Source organism: Dermacentor andersoni, chromosome 3 (genome assembly GCF_023375885.2).
Source record: "Dermacentor andersoni chromosome 3, qqDerAnde1_hic_scaffold, whole genome shotgun sequence".
Taxonomy (NCBI): Eukaryota; Metazoa; Arthropoda; class Arachnida; order Ixodida; family Ixodidae; genus Dermacentor; species Dermacentor andersoni.
The window spans coordinates 138543957-138560815 of record NC_092816.1 but is presented as its reverse complement, the minus strand read 5'-3'; the positions used below and the strand labels follow the sequence as shown (position 1 = coordinate 138560815).

The following is a 16859-nucleotide window of genomic DNA, read 5'->3' as shown; positions in this document are numbered from 1 at the left end:
ATGTAATAAATAAATAAGAAAATAAACAATCAGACGAAGAAAAGCAAGAACAGACAACAAACTTCTAAAGCGAGAGCGAATCTTGTCGTCTGTCCTCGAATTTTAGCGGCCCACTGATGGCTTTTTACGTTTCATATAATAATAACAAGATCTCATAATTAAAGAAAGCATGTTTTTGTGTAATATTAAATCTAAAACAGCTTTCTACGTGCTGTTCTACAGAGAAGGAATCTTTGTGACAGACGGAACGGTGCTTTCCAAGCGCGTCCTCAAGGTATCGTGGCTCTCCGAGAACGATACCAATCCGAATTCACAATGTACCGGCAATCCTATGCATACCACAGCGCAGCAGCGACAGCTTTCCCTCTAGGTAACATGGCGAGAAGCTCTATGGGCTGAGGCAACAGGGTTCGAAACTGACCATCGGGTCAACTTGGTTCACTGAGTATGTACCATTATGTGCATTCGTGCCTCTCTTCAGCGAAGCTCTTCGACGCCGACATGTACCACTGTAGATACGGGACTCTGTAGACACTGTTGTGCGAAGAAACACTTTGACGCCGACTTAGAGCACGGCGTATGTGCTACGCGCTCTGTCCTGATCTTCAACGAACGTTTTTGACGCCAACTTGGGTAAATATAGGTGTGTGCCACTCGGAATGTGAGGCTCTACAAGGACTAAAAAGATAACTTAAATTTCTCCGATGCTGAGCGGAACCTAACCCACGTCACAAAGGCAACTCAAGAACAGCGACCCGACACATTAGCAGGCTGCGCCACAAATCCGCTGGGTAGGTGTCGGCTGACATTCTCTGACAGCTGACAGATGGCTGACATTTTCAATGAGCGCCTTTCATGCCAAAGCTTTAGTGAGCTGCGTTACGGATGCCGCTCTTCAATGAACGTCTCGCCAACTTGGATCACTGAGTATGCGCCGATGGGTGTCCGGCAAGCGAAGGAACATCCTCAGCGTTCCCCGGCACCGCCGCCCCACGCTTCTCGTCTCGGAGGCGACGCGTAGACTTTTCGGCAGTGCCACTAGATGGAGCAGCGTGTCCGGAAAGAAGGGTGAGAGAGATAAGGTTTCATACAATTTCATCAATCAGTAGAGGGAACTATGGCGCTAGTGTCTACGGGAGCTGCAAGCGGCGTGGTTAAGCTAGCATGGGAATGATGGACAGTACATGAATTTGCCTGAACTGCGTCCTTGTAAGCCCCTCATTTTAAACAAGGTGCGGCGCTATGTTAAGTTAAATGTTATTAAAACTGTCCTAAAGCAAGCTTCGAACAAGGACTTCTAGCACAGAGGCGCGGTATTGAAACCACTACGCCATGTGCGCATTCATCGACAGTCGGCATAGAACGCCTTTAGGAATTTCTCGCGGGCAAGCCAACGCGTTGAGACGGTTGGCGTGTTTCGCGTTGGAACCGCCGAAATTAGCAGTGATTGTGCGTGTTCCCAGGTTTTTATGCACTTAAGAAATATTACAGCGAAGCTGTATACTTCTACCGTCCAAGGAAATTTTCGGCCGATCCCGGAGATAGTGGAATGCCGGGCCGACCCGCGGCGGAGGTGAAGCAGGCGTTAAGCAATCCCCATACGTGGGCCGATCCCGAAGTTAGTGCAATGCCGGGGCGACCCGCGGCGGAGGTGAAACAGGCGTTAAGCAATCCCCATACGTGGGCCGATACCGAAGATAGTGCAATGCCGGGCCGACCCGTGGCGGAGGTGTAGTTCGCCATTAAGGGGCCCACTTACACAACTTCGCTGGTGATCCTTCTTCACAGAGTGGAAGGGCACTGAGATTGTTTTATTCCTTTCAATTTAGGACAATGAATGCAGATAAAGCGTAAAAGCGTATCCGGTAGCCTAGCAAGCCGTCGTTTAGGCACCACCCAGGGAACCCGTCTGCAACGAGGCCAGTGCATCCACTTCATATCGCCGTCAGATCGCGACTTGTTTCGCACGTGTCAGCGCATCGATACACTGTTGTAGTTGGAAACTACGCTGGAGGCTGCAGACAACGTCCCCGGACGGAACCGTGACGTCATTCCAGGACTATAAAAGCGCTGTACTGACCGGCAAAAAGGATCGTTCGAGAGCAGTCCAGGCAGCTGCAGGATAGGAGGGCATTTAACCGCAAACGTTACTTCACGCAGGTATGTGCTGAGACATTTTGAAACGTTCTCTTTGCGCGCACTGTAGCTCTTGGACTGCTCTCTGGGTGAAACTTATCAAAATGAGTACTATAAAGGAGCTGACTAAGGCAATGTCAGATTTGACTGCACAAATCGCAAGGAATCACGAAGAATTAAAACGCGATCTCATCAAAGTGATTGAGGGCGAAATGAAATCAGTGAAATCAGCAATGAACTTCATTAATCAGAGTTTTGAACGAATCAAATTGGAAGTCGCTGCAGTCAAGTCGGACAACATTGAAATAAGAAAGGAGAACAGCTTGCCTGTCAAAGGAACTGAAGAATGTTAAACAAGAGCTGACTGCCGTTGCACAACACAGTCGTAATAGTAACCTGGAAATCAAAGGTGTTCCAATTAAGGTTAGAGAGAACCTCGGTACCACAATGCAAGCCATCTCTAGTTGCTTGAACTAAGAAATTAAAGACTCAAACGTTGATGTGATACACCGCGTTCCTACAAAGAATAATACAACTGCACCAAACATCATTGTCAAGCTTGCTTCTCGAAATATTAGGAACACAATTCTGAAAAAGGAAAAAAACAACAACAATGAATTAGCACGAGTCACCTGGGTTTTGATTGCGAAGTCACCACGATCTTTATAAATGAACATTTGTTCCATACAAAAAAAGTTCTTTTGGGTCTTGCACTGAAAGCAAAACGAGAAAAAGGCTGGAAATTCACATGCGCATCGGACGGAAAAATTCGAATGAGGAAATCTGAAAACTCACGTGTGGTCCATATCACAAGCACCGAAGATTTTGCTCAATTTGTATAAACACTTGGAATTAGCAGCCCTGGTAACGACGTTAATTGGTTTTAATGGCTTATAACCTTGACGAACTTGAAGACTTACATCGTAAGCAAGATAATTTTTCACTTTTGCACTGCAACGTACGCAGTATTGGAAAAAACTTCGAAAGCCTATCAGCATACTTATCGCAGCATACATTTAATTATGACATTATAGCTCTAACAGAAACATGGCTAAAAACGGGTGAAACAGTCCAGCTACCGGGATATGTTACAGTGTCGCAACCACCACTGGGGACGACCCGAGGTGGAGGAGTGGAACTATTTATTAAAAGTTACATTAAATATGTTACGCTCCCTGAAAGCTCGATCTGTCAGTCACATGCTGAAATTCTATTTGTTCAATTGAAATGCGGTGTCAAAGTAGGAGTCGTGTACCGGCCTCCTTCTTCAAACATGAATGATGTTGTTGCAAGAATGGAGAAAATAATGGTACACCTTATTTCCTCAGATGACACAATAGTCGTATGCGGAAATTTTAATATTGATCGTTTAAAACAGAATTGTTATGATTACATGTTCTTACTTGAATCACTCAATCTAAAAAAATGTCATTTGTTCTCCGACACGTATTACAAACCACTCCGAAACTCTTATTGATCACATCTTGTGTAATATTGAATTTAATGTATCAGCTGGTGTTTACGATGTTACCATTGCAGATCACAGCCCCACGTTTCTCTTCTTACCTCGTAAATACATGTCCTCCTTGTGTAATACACGCGATAGAAGATCTTCCTGTATAAATTATGCAGAAGTAAGACGATTGCTCCAATGCATAGATAGACTTTAGGAAAGTATTTGATTTGTGTGATGTTCATACTCAATCTGAAAATTTTATTCAATGCATCTGCGATGCCATTAAGCAATCTACAAGGGTATATGTGCGCCACAATTACGAGCGACCAGTGTGTCCTTGGATAAGCAATACTATACTGGAAGCATTAAAGCAGAAAGACTCTTTTTACCGTAAATGGAAATGCAACAAATCAAGTTCATATTACACGGAGAGCTTTAAATAGTTTAGACATATTTCAGTTAGTAAGATTAGAAAATCGAAAAAGCAATACTATACTAACCTTATTAGGAACGAGAGTGGCAATACGAAAAGGATATGGGAAATCGTAAAAGAAGTTATAAGAAAAAGCAAAACACAGAGCATTCAACCTGATAAACCATCGACACAAATAGCTAATGATTTTAACTATTATTTTGCTAACATAAGAACGAATTTGGCTAACCAGATTTTATCTTGTAATCCCGTACCTGCCCTACCTAGAATAGTTGACAACGACTTTCAGCTAGAAGAAATAACCCATGATTAACTTATATCAACGATAAATCAACTGCATCTAAAGAAAGCGGCTGGTCATAATGATATATCCACTAGGATTTTAAAAGACAGTATAGACATTCTCTGCAGTCCCATATGCAATGTATTCAATCTAGCGTTAGCTTCCAGCTCGTATCCAGATATATTAAAAACAGCCAAAGTCGTTCTCGTATACAAGTCCGGAGATTCGAACCAACCAGAGAATTATAGGCCAATTTCTGTTCTGAGTGTGGTAAACACTGTTTTTGAAAAGCTAATTTCCAAGAGATTGAAGCAATTTCTAACTGAAAACAATGTAATTTGTCCGCAGCAGTATGGTTTTGTTCCCTCCAGATCGACATCAACAGCAGTCCTAACACTTTCGCAGTTAATAAATTCTGCACTTCATCATAATAAAATAATTGTAGGAATATTTTTGGATATGAAGAAGGCATTTGATACCGTTTCTCACTCTATAATGCTATTGCAAAAACTTGAATGTTATGGCGTCACAAAGGACTCCCTAATATTTTTCTCCAACTATTTATCCTCACGGAAACAAATGGTAGTGATGGGTGATTATTATTCTACATACAGCACAGTCACAAGGTTCAGTGCTCGGTCCTGTGTTACTCTCATTGTACATTAATGACCTCCCTAATGCTCTTCAGAACTCAAACGTTCTAACGTACGCAGATGACACAGCTTTATTATTCACAGGAGACACACTTTCTGCACTGCAAACGCATGTGACGTCCGAGTTATCAAAAATTTCTTCATGGTTCTTAAAAAACAAATTGACTTTAAATAGCAATAAGACAAAATATGTAGTTTTTCGATCGAGGTGAAACAATGCTGACACCAGTCAAGTAAATATCACGTTAAATAAAAGCCCCATCCAAGAAGTTGATTCGTTTAAATATCTGGACGTCATATTTGACCAGCATATACATTGGGAAGCACATATTCATAATGTATGCAAGGTCGCATATGGTAGTTACTGTCTAATTAAAGCAAAACAATATTTCCCCCACGAAGTACTCAAATCCCCTTACTATGCGTTTTGCCATTGCCATATTAGTTATTGTTTAGAATCATGGGGCGTGACTTACATAACATACTTACAACCTTTACATAAACTACAGAAAAGGGCCCTGAAAGACAATTAGCGCTTCAAATTATACCAGTGATACATTTAATGATGGTTTCCAAACACAACATGTGTTATCCGTTAATGCACTATGTAATCATAAGATCTCAATTTCAGTTAATAATATTTTATGCACTAACTTTCATATTCCTCGAAACGCCTTTTCATTTCCAACTCGCAGTACAAGACATGCTTTAAAAGGTAAACTCAACTTACCAAAGTGTTACAATGTATACGGCGAAAGGTTAATTGAATTCAGTGGCCAAAAAATCTGGAATATTTTACCCCTAGAAGTTAAAACCGCACGTAATTTCAAGCAATGTAGCAAACTCTTTTTTCTTGATAACAAAAGTCTCTTAACTTACTTGAATTCATTGTGTACGAGTATTTTCAGAATGTTTCTTGTCTGTATAACTCATGACGTGTTCCAGAATACTGTGCTGTTAAAAACTGCGCCTGACCTGTCTTTTGTAATTTGTCATTGGACCGCAAACTAGCCTTCCCTGGCTATCGGTCCCGATATCTCTATAACCATGATTATGTGAAGAAAAATAAAGCACTTGCACTTGCAAAAAAAAAAGAAAAGCGACAAGAACGTCTGAATCCACAAGCACAAAAATGAGACAGATCAATATACTACCCATCATTCCCATAGCGGCTGAATAATCTCTAGGTGGTGTTGGATTAGCTGCGCCAGTATTGACGTTGTTGCTCTCCATGGCAGCCGAAAGCGCGCGCAGCAGTTTCTCTCCGGCTCCGAAATGGGTAGGTCACGCGTCATACGTATTCGGGAGGAGCAGGCAGCCTTCGATCAGCAACGTCGTGAGCAGAACCGGGAACGGGCTCGTCTACTCCGTGCCAGTGCTGCAGACCGGGCACGAGAACAGGATCGTGCAGCCGAGCGCAAGCAGCAACTGCGAGCCGAGGATCCGGAAGCCTAGCAAGCCGTCTTTTAGTGAACCGTCGGGATTAACTCAGTGATAAACACCGGGGCCGCACGTTTCACCTTCGCTGTGTAACCATCTGTGCGGAGTGCTCGGGCGGTGATATCTGAGCGCACCTTTTATATTCCATCTCATAAGCTAGTTACAGCACTGCGCAAGGTACGAGGCGTGCACAGGCGATATCCTTGCGCAGCGGTATATAATTCCGGGCGTAACTGGTTGATTATTGGCTACACTACAGAGCTTCATTTTTTCAGGACCGCTCGTTTCGTACAGTCATTTGCTCGCGTCAGCTCTTACTCGCGCTTGCTTGGTATGGTTTGCTACGCGCATGTTTCGATTGCAATGGCTTCCCCGCCCCAGCCAATATATCGCGAAGGGAAAACGCATGCAGAGCTGTGCACAGAAAAATAATGCATCCGCGCAAAAACGTCCGCTTGTGCCCGACACAATAAAAATGCGCCGCACTGATGGCGATGGCGCTGGAATTGACGAGGAGGAACGGCGTCGCGCTAGATCGGCTTCTCTGCAGCAATTTTGAGTTCCATGTGACTGCGCTTGGCGAATGGCAACGGAGCGGCACGTGGAAAACAGAAGCCCAACTCTGGCTCCCCTGCTGGAGCCATATACAGTAACTCTATTAGGTACTGCTGCAGTACATGCCTCACGCATGACTCTTTTCGGTGGTGGCAATACGTTGTGTGGCCGAAATCCTTTTCGAGTTATTTATCATTTTGTATACAATATGTGGTAATTAATGATTTCGCATCGGAAGTTAAAAATATATTATGCGGTGTACCACGGGCATCCGTTCTAGGTCCTTTGCTATTTTCTCTTTGCATAAAGGGTATTCTTCAGACACTGCACTTTTCAGAAATTCTGATACACGCAGATGACGCGGCACTTACATTTGCCGGTAATTCGTTTACAACACTGCAGAACAGTATAATGATGGAACTGTCAGCTCTGTCTTCCCGGTATTCAGGTAATCGACTGACGTCGAATGCAGCAAAAACGAAATATGTCATTTTTCGTTCAAGACAAAGGACACTTGAATACAGTTTAATTTCTCTCTCGCTAGCCGCCACTTTAATTGAGCAAATGCTTCCGTTCAAACACTTAGGTTTTTTTTAGACAGTCATTTACATTGAAAGGACCACGTCAAGAATGTTTGTAAAAAATTAGCATTTGGGTGCTACACTCTGATAAAAGCCAGGCAGTATTTTCCCTCATCCATGCTTAGATCTTTACACTTTTCGTTCTGTTACTCTCCCATTAGCTATTGCGTTGAATTTTGGCGACTTGCATGTGTAACGTACTTATCATCTTTACAGCGTCTTCGAAAACGGGCATTACGCATCATTAGCTTCAACCCACTTTGCCTCTCAAGTGCAAATTATTTTGAAGAGCTCGGTATCTTATCTTTTATCTCACTGCGAAATCATAAGATCTGCGTCACGATAAAAAACATAGACCAACCTAACCCTCCATTAGCATCGAGTATGTTCTTTTTCCAAACCGTATTGCTATAGGCAAGCTTCTCATTTCAATTTCAACCTACCAAAGTGTAACAACTGTTACAGTGAATGGTTAATTCAGTTTGCCGGCGTAAAAGTTTGGAATGAACTACGAATATTGATAAAGGTAGCTAGAGATTTTGAACTGATTTGTAAATCGTATTATTTATCTAACCAAAGAGAATGGTGAAATTTCTTGTTATTGCTGCACGTCTGTTATAACCTATATGCATAGTCGGCATTGGACCGGCTACTAGCTTTTAAACTACCGGTCCAAGCAGCGTTTTGTACTTTTCGTTCGGGTCTTAAATAAAGTGTTTCCTTCTCAAAAAAATTAAAAAAAAGCTAGCGCATTACCGCTGACAGTTAATGTGAGATGGGTTGTGCCGAATGTTTTTTTTTTTTTGCTTAGTGCCAAGTCGGACACAGATTCACTAAGAATCCACTCAGCTCGGCTCACTCGAACTCACATTCAATAAATATTCTACTCAGCAGGGATGACTCAGACTCCAACTTGTCGAAATTCTACTCTACCGGACTCACTCGGAGTCAAACTTACAAATCTGCCACTGAGCCGGTCTCGCTCAGATATAAACTCACCGGTCTATCTGAGTCTGAGTGAGTCTGAGTGAATCGACTAATCAGTTAGTTGGCCGACTTATGCCTCCGCATATGCTTTACTACTAATTATATCGTCACCTTGCAGTGATGGTGAAAAATCATATAGGCTCACGAAAACTGTGTCACAGATTTAAGAATTTAACAATAAGGAGACAAGTGGTCGCAGTCATAAAATGATTAATGCAATAAATTATTCGAACCTATACAAATCTGCCTACTACTAAACTGAAATAAGAAGTAAGCAAAAAAGTATACGATACTAGCGGCAAAAAGTCAAGAAAGTTACTAATCAGCCATAAACTGGGAGCTTACAGAATGTTAAACTTGCAACAGTGTGGCGACTTGGAATGGCGGTCGTCTGGTCGGGAAGACAATTCCACTTTTCCGATGTTCTAGTAGCTTCCGATAAGAAGGATGTATACGTCAGGTGACCGCTACATCCATCGAATTGCGAAAGTCGCGAAAAATCCTAATTTCCTTGCGGCTTAACCCGCTCAGACGGAAATAAGGTTACAAATATGGCAGTCCTAGGAAGAAGCGTGCAGTGAGCTTTACGACTTGAGGCTAGATGCACTGCCTGCTATGTAATTTAATTTCTTCTCGTTCGTGATCCCGAAACATTTGCGGTTGGAGATGCGGGTTTGGCAGAACCGAATTTTCATTTGACATGCGTGAACGAGTGTATGTACTGGGGTAGAATGATAAGTTGGTCCTGTATGTGAGCATGGTAGCACAGCTTATATATATATATATATATATATATATATATATATATATATATATATATATATATATATATATATAAAAGCTTAAACGTGGGATTCTGCGCCGAGATGCTAAGAATAGCAGATTTAAGAATAAGCCTAACCTAGGGTCCAACGTTGATTTTCCTAAGCTATTGAGTAGGGTAGTTTATTGGGCCAGTTGGTGCATGATGTTAGTGTGATGTCTGCAGCAGGTATAGCCGAGAGCACATGCAAAAAAGAAACGCGCAGGACAACGCTGGTAGCGTTGCCCTGTGCGTTTCTTTTTTCGATGTACTCGCGTCTATGCCTGCTGGAACCACCCCACTATCATTTCCCCAATCAAATACACGTGAAACGCAAGAATGCCCTGATTAGAGAACACCTCAACCGTACTGAATAGACTTTGTCGCATTTGAGAGAAAGAGTGAGAGAGAGAGAGAGAGATCTGAATCATACGATTTGTCTGAAGGAGAACGATGATTTAAAGCGTCACATTTTTCAATGGAAGTTTTGCAAATCGCCAAATAAAAAAGTTGAAGCACCAGGTTTACAAATGGACAATTCTGCACCAAAAACAGATATTACAGTCCTGTAAACGGCATATGTTAGACAGTCTGAAGAGGGCAAACTTTATTTGCGAATTCACAGCTTACGAGAAACCATTGCACAGTTTACGGTGCTTTCGCAAATGTCCTACTCACAAATTAGTGGCATTTTTCCATGGTAGTGTAAAATACGCTAATTTTATGGTCTTTAAATCTCTGTGGATGCCCTTCGCAAAATTGTGACAACCTTCTTATTGCCGAGTAAGAGTTTTAAGATTGATTGTCCAGTTAATTTTTTTTTTTAATTTTGGAATATTCAACAATGAAGACAGAAAATATTGATGGCCTAAATAAAACCGCGTGATACAGAGAGTAGACTGCAGTGGATGTCGAGCAAAAGAATTTCTCCGTTACAGCGTATTTACATTTTTCAAGTGGGCGAAGGGGGCTGGTATCGATAATGATGATAACGAGTTTTTTTTATGCTACAGGGGCTTTTCTTCAATAGTGAGTTAACATTTCTTGTCTCTCCAGAGAAAAAGAACTGCAACAGCCGGGAAAAAGGACTTAATGAGTTGGTCACGTGCCTTACGCGGGCGCTGCGAAAACAGTTTTTAAAGGGAGAGGAGGGAAGGGGTAAGGACACCCGGACATCCCCCTTGGATCCGCGCAAGCTGTTCTATTATAAGATAAAACGAAATGTATTGTTTTGCGGTAATTATTATGCGTGAATTAGGTCTCGATATGCATTCCACAATGACACGTAAGCTTGTAGTTCTGACTGAATATTATTTATTTATTTATTTATTTATTTATTTTCGTATTATTTCGATACTTTCAATGTCCAAAAGGCGTTGCAGAATGGAGTGGTAAAACAACCAAGAAGTACATATCATAAGCGGTTTGTGTAAACAATAATCTGTAGTGGCAGCTTTAAATGCGGAACTGTTGAAAATGGCGACAGCGGAGGTGTGCAAGCAGTTACACCAAATGGCTGTCTTTGGGACGAATGAGTGAAACAAATTAATGCGACGCAAAAAAAGGATAATTTTTTCACGGTGATTAGTACGAGATTACCCATAACAAGGAACTCGTACAAGAGAAGCTTTTAAGGAGGAGACAGGAGATTTACGGGAGATTTAGAGAAATTGAGACTAATATAGCCCACCACGTGCGCGTAGTGTAGTTTATTGCATAAAAAATTGCGCTCACTTCAAGTTGGACAAGCTCGTAACGCTAACGCTTAAGTATTAGTATGAAATGGCACGTTGGCTCAGTGGCTGAAACGTAGCGCTGCCGAGCACGAATTAGCGTCTTCGATTACCGGCGTCCACATTGCGATGGGGGTTGAAGGCAAGAAACACTTGCGTACGTTACTGCAGGCGCCCGTTAAAAAGACCCACGATTGGTCGAAGTTATTCCAAAGCCTTCCACTATGGCATGCCTCCTAACGCATAGCGCAGTTGTGGAATGTAAACGTTCCCACCCACGAACCACTCAAGGAATGCTTTTATGAGTGAGCTGCTGGTCGTTTATTTTTCAGAGCTATTCTCGACGTTTTTTGACATTTCCAGTACGCATGGAACTACATAGAACGTAAATTTTGACAGTGCAGACAACCATCCAAAGGTGACTTTTTTCTGAAGACGAAATACGCAAAACTGGGAGCTTGCGTAATCTGTACGACTGTTACACGCACTGCGATACCGGAAATTTCTATTTCGAACTGCCAGTACCAGAAGCGCGAAAGAAATAAAGTACGGTCCCTCGTGTATGGAAGGTACACGAAGACTTTTTTTTCGTTACTCTTCATTGAATGCAGTCTGCGCGTGGCCACAAATCGAATCCTCAACCCCCGAGCTGTAGTTCGCATTTAGTTCCTTTCTCCGTGGGTCTCCTGGCGACCCGCGGCCTCTAACTTGAAGTTCTGCTTTCTTTCAGCTGCCCCCTTGCCTCATGAACTGGGCTTCTATTTTCGCGAACTTGCATACAATTTTTCGGAGGACCTTGTGGAGGCGTACAAGCTGATCCCCCTCGTTAACCTCGTGATGACCACGGCGTTCCCCTGGTATGAAGGACAAAACTACAGCGTTCCGACACTAGAGGTGAGCGCGTTCTCCGCCGATTCGCCTTGGTGACGACGACGAGTTTTTCGCTTGCAGATGGCTCGAGTTAGGCCTCTCATGGATGCCGAGTACGTCACGGCGCATTCGGCGAAGCTACACATGTCCCGCCTTATTTATGACATCTGGAACGGCGTCACTCCGAACAATAGGCTCCTCAGTGCGGACGCGGGAATCTTGGCGCAGGCGGAAGCTCGCATCGCTGAGGTACGCACGTGCACCGAATCTGAGCCCGTGTTCGCAAAGCACTTCTTACTCTGAACTTGGTTCTCAGGAAGACCCGCGAATTCGGCCATGGGGGTCGAATTCACGAAACACCATGTCGCAAGAAATGCGTGTCGCTGGTCGACTGCATTCGCTAACAGTGTATGTATCATGACTGACCGGCGCCATTTTGTTGAGGACTGCTTCGCGAATACGGGTCTTCGTTTCTCGTCCGCGCTTGCTCACGTTCACGCGGCTCCTAACGCTGAGAGTGTGCTCACCATTGGGACAAGCACATGAAGGCCTCTTAGCCCAGTAGGGTCACATCAAAGCCATAGTGAATATGAGGACTACGAACCTCGAATGAGCAGACCGGAAATGAAGACAAAGAAAGCTCGAAGGACACGCGTTTTCCTCGTCGACATCGTGCGTGCTTTGTCTCCGTTTTCAGTAAACATAACAGAAGTATTAAATCGAAAAAGAAAATCAGTAAATAAGAAAATTAATGAAAGCAAATGCTCATGAGAATGATGCAGTTAATTCACATCGAAAGTTTCCAGGATCACAAATGTTGACGTCATTATCAGGCAGGTCCTTGCACAGCTGGGCTGATGAATTCGATAGGGACCGAGGTTAGGTCCGCTACAACAATGAGTCAGCGAGCGAAAGACCTGAGAACCGTTCGGACCGGTGGCAGGAGCCGAAGATGCTCTTTATTCTTCTTGAAGTTCTTTTTTTATAATCTCGCAGCTCACAGCACGAGGCACGAGGCATGCGTGCCGGAGCGCGCCACATATAAAAGACAGCCGAGGAAGATGACGATGGTTGCTAGAAAGACGTTTACGTTTGATGGTTACGTAAGGCGTAGGGTTACGTTTTACGTAGCTGAGTTTGTGGGATGCTTGATCTGTAGCTTTATATGGTTGTTCTATGAACGTTTGGGCAATAGACGCACGCCGAGCTATTTGAAGCCGGTCTGGTTAGTAAGCGGGTAGTTCAAAAAAAAAAAAAAAAGAGAGGGATCACTTGAGGTGAATGTCATTAGCCAAAATTTATCAGCATTATGTGTGCTTTACCAGCGGGAGCACTTGTTATGAAATGGAGGCCCTGCTGAAAGGCAAGGTGATCTGCTGTCGAATAAATTTTACGACTGAGCGATCATCCGCGAAGAGTGGTATGTGAGAGGAGATACGAGATAACAGGCCATTATCGTAAATTGAATATAAGTGACCCAAAGCGCTACTTTGGGAAACACCGGAAGTAACACCACTGAGAACTGAGAAAGGGATATTGAAGGGTGGGGGCTTACGAACTGAAATAAACTTTTCCACCATTTGCTATGGCCAGCCTGGGTTGCCGAAGCACACCAGTTCAGAACTCCCTCATCTGTCAATACAGCTTAGAGTCATTGTCTGCAAGCCGAGCCATAGGGGGTCTCGGGGATCAGCAGTTTCAGTTGTCACAAATTCCGTGCTTGTTAAGCCTGTACACGGGCGTGGCCCATTGCTTACACCGCGGCTGTTGCTGCCCTGTATTCTTATATTAACATCTGTGGCAGCTTATTGACTAAAGTTGCCTTTGCTTACATTTTATACGTGAGGTTCACGCTTCTTCAGGCAGCTCACATCGGATGCCTTTGGCTGTGTTCTAACCTCTCGATGTGCCTTTGCGGACCGAACTCTCCATGAAATGGTGACGGCATTCACTACACTTGATCACTGCCTTTAGCGAAATTCTAGTGTCTTCTGTCATAGCTGAGGCAGCTGCACGGATGTCCATTCAGCCCAGCTAGTACACTACAGATGATCGCACTGGGCTCTCTTGGTTTACCTCGGCGTGTACTCTCCAAATACAATAACAAATGTACACTAGAAACGCCCATGTGTGTGAAGCTTAACTACTTAGGATTTCTTTGCGTTTAGATATATTCTAAAATGACGCATTATCTATGAAAACTGCATTCATTCAGATTGTGTTCTGGCAGCACTTTGCTTTAAAAATGCAGAAATTTTCACTTTACAAATTTAAAATTTGCTCTTTCAGTATAACCTGAAAGCGAACGACTGGAACTAGTACAAAATAAAGCCTGCGCACCACATGACCAGCGCTGACTGGTTATTCGTTTCAGCTAAGGTGGAAGCCTTTATTGGCTCATTGTCAATGTCATCTGCCGTTAGTAGAAATTGTCACAGCTTTCCGGCCTCCTAATTGGTCTCCTCTGTGTCATGACGTCACTGTCGCTAGGCACAGGTGTGTGCCTCCTGATTGGCTCGCATGCGTGACGTCACTGTCGTCAAGTGCGGCTGTCGGGGTGGTTCAGCGCCGCGCGGGATGACTCATCACATCGGCACGCGTGACGGCCGTGTGTTCGACGGTGCGCCCTCACGTCACTGTCGTCAGGCGCTTGAGGCGGCCTCCCGATTGGGCGCTGTGTATCTTGACGTCACTGTCGCGAGGCGCGCGTGGCGACCGTCTGCTTGGGTGTGGTGTGGCGGCGGCGGTGACGGCAGATTACTTTGCGGTATCGTGTAGGAAGGATGCTTCGTCTCGCCAAACCAGTGTGTCCCAACACGCGACGTGCGGCAGCCGCTGAACGCAAGCGGCGCTCAAGAGAGGCTGAGCGTATGCGTCGCATGCATCAGGCTGGTGAGGCGTGTCCGACCACATAGAGTCCAGGGACGCGACGGGCCAACGCAAGAGAGGCAATGCCTTTGAAGCGACTCGCTGCATCTCCAAGTACCAAGGCAAATGAAGCTCGGAAGCCCCGTGACCGCCATCTTGCCACGGCAAGCCAAGCAAGTACAAGTCAATCGAGCGAAGTGGATAATGAGGATGGCCAACTACACCCCGGCACCGCCATGGAAGACGCGTCCCCTCCTGATCCACAAACGGCACTGCAACAGTTCCAGGTGGCCGCAAACTACTTTAACAGACACTTCATCCAGAACGACGTTGCAGGCATTTAATAAACAAACAAACATTCACATAACAGTGTACGAGTTGTGTGCCGCCGTGGTGTTTCCGACGCAACAAATCGCCATGGGCAATGGTGTCAGGCTTCCACCGTTTCACACTTTAGCCTCGGCAAAGTGTCTTCCGTTTTTTTTTTGTTATAATTTTTCACGTTTGGCATGAGTCCTCCTCCTTATTCTTTATTACTAGGCTTCAATGTTTCGTCCTAGTTTGTAATGCGAAGCATTCCTTGCGAACTTCACGCGTTTTGAATCCATCCATCCGTCCGTCCGTCCGCCCAACGTCGTTGATGCCGTCGTAGTCGTTTCTTCAACGGGATAAATATCAAAATAGACATGGGGCGGTATGACATGCATGCATACATAACATGATGCGCTACATGTTATGGCATATATGTCATGACATGTATGTCATGGCATAAGTATTTTGCTGGCCCATAAGTCCTAGCATTCTTTTTTAAGTTTAGGTTTCAACAAAATAAAAGATAAATAAACAACTCAATCATCAATGTATTCTCCGTTGTCGTTTACAACTTCTTCCCAACGTTGAACAATCTGGTCAATGCGTCGACGGTAGAAATCACCCAGTTTCCAATCGAAGAAGTCGTCCAACCAAGCCTGCAATTCGACGTCATCATGGAACGAGATTGCTGTCTGTGAAGCTCCTAAACCAATTTATAGCTGTCCTAAGAGGCATATCGCTTCGTCGCCATACACTTCATAAGTTTCTCGAGCAGCGTCTGTGGCTTTGGCACCTCTATTAAACGCAACAAGCAGAAGATGTCGAAAATGGTTTTTTTGTCGACTTGACACTCCATTTTAATGACTTGAAAAGAACAAATAGGATAGGACATTGAAAAAGAAAGCACACTATCTTGTAGATCACATATTTGTCTATCGAATAAAGTAAAAAGCATTGCCAACACATTTTCCTTTGGACGCAATATGTTCTCTTAAAAAGAAATGCCAGGACTTCCGGGCCAACCCAATAGTATGAATGACATGATGTCATCGTGGTTGTTTGTTTATCTCAATATATATACCAGGATATAAATGAAATGCATGCATGATGTCATCACATGCATATCATGACATAAATGCCACGGATTGCATGACATGACATTAATGACAAGACATGCATGAGCATGCCATTGAATGTAATTCTTGTCATGTCATGCACGCATATCTCACCACACATATCCTGATACATATCCAGTTAAAGAAATGACCATAACGCTATCATACCAAGCCAATTATGCCATTCATGACAATCACGTATGACACGCATGCCATGTCATTAATGCGATGCATGTCATCTCATTTCCTTCATGCATATGGATATCCTGATGTATAACTTCTAAGAAAATGGAACTGACATGAATGGCAATCATATCATGACATGAATGTCAAAATGAGATGACTGTAATGGATTGGAGGACACCATAAGCGTTTCTTTAACTGGATATATTCTGGATATGCGTGCCATAACATGCACGTGTGACATTAATGACACGTCACAAAATGCTTGGCACGAATGCCATATTCTGTATGTCAAACCATGACATAATTCCCAGGAATATCTTAACGAGCGTGACAAGAATGAGATAAATCCATAACATGCATGGCATGACATCACCATGACAAGAACTGTGCCGACCGAGAGGACCAAGTTGCCTATTAACTTGGGTCGATGACTCCATGCTCGTGTTCGT

At 43.7% G+C, this 16859-nt stretch overlaps 1 protein-coding gene across 1 annotated transcript in view; it reads left to right on the top strand.

Moving 5' to 3' along the window:
• The window catches only part of LOC129383117 (uncharacterized), a 46801-nt gene that overhangs the window by 6915 nt on the left and 23027 nt on the right, over nt 1-16859 (top strand). Inside the window, exons 2-3 of the mRNA XM_055067435.2 lie at nt 11790-11953; nt 12011-12178. Coding sequence (XP_054923410.2) covers nt 11897-11953; nt 12011-12178 — 225 coding nt within the window. The 5' untranslated portion in view covers nt 11790-11896. The remainder of the gene's footprint in view (nt 1-11789; nt 11954-12010; nt 12179-16859) is intronic.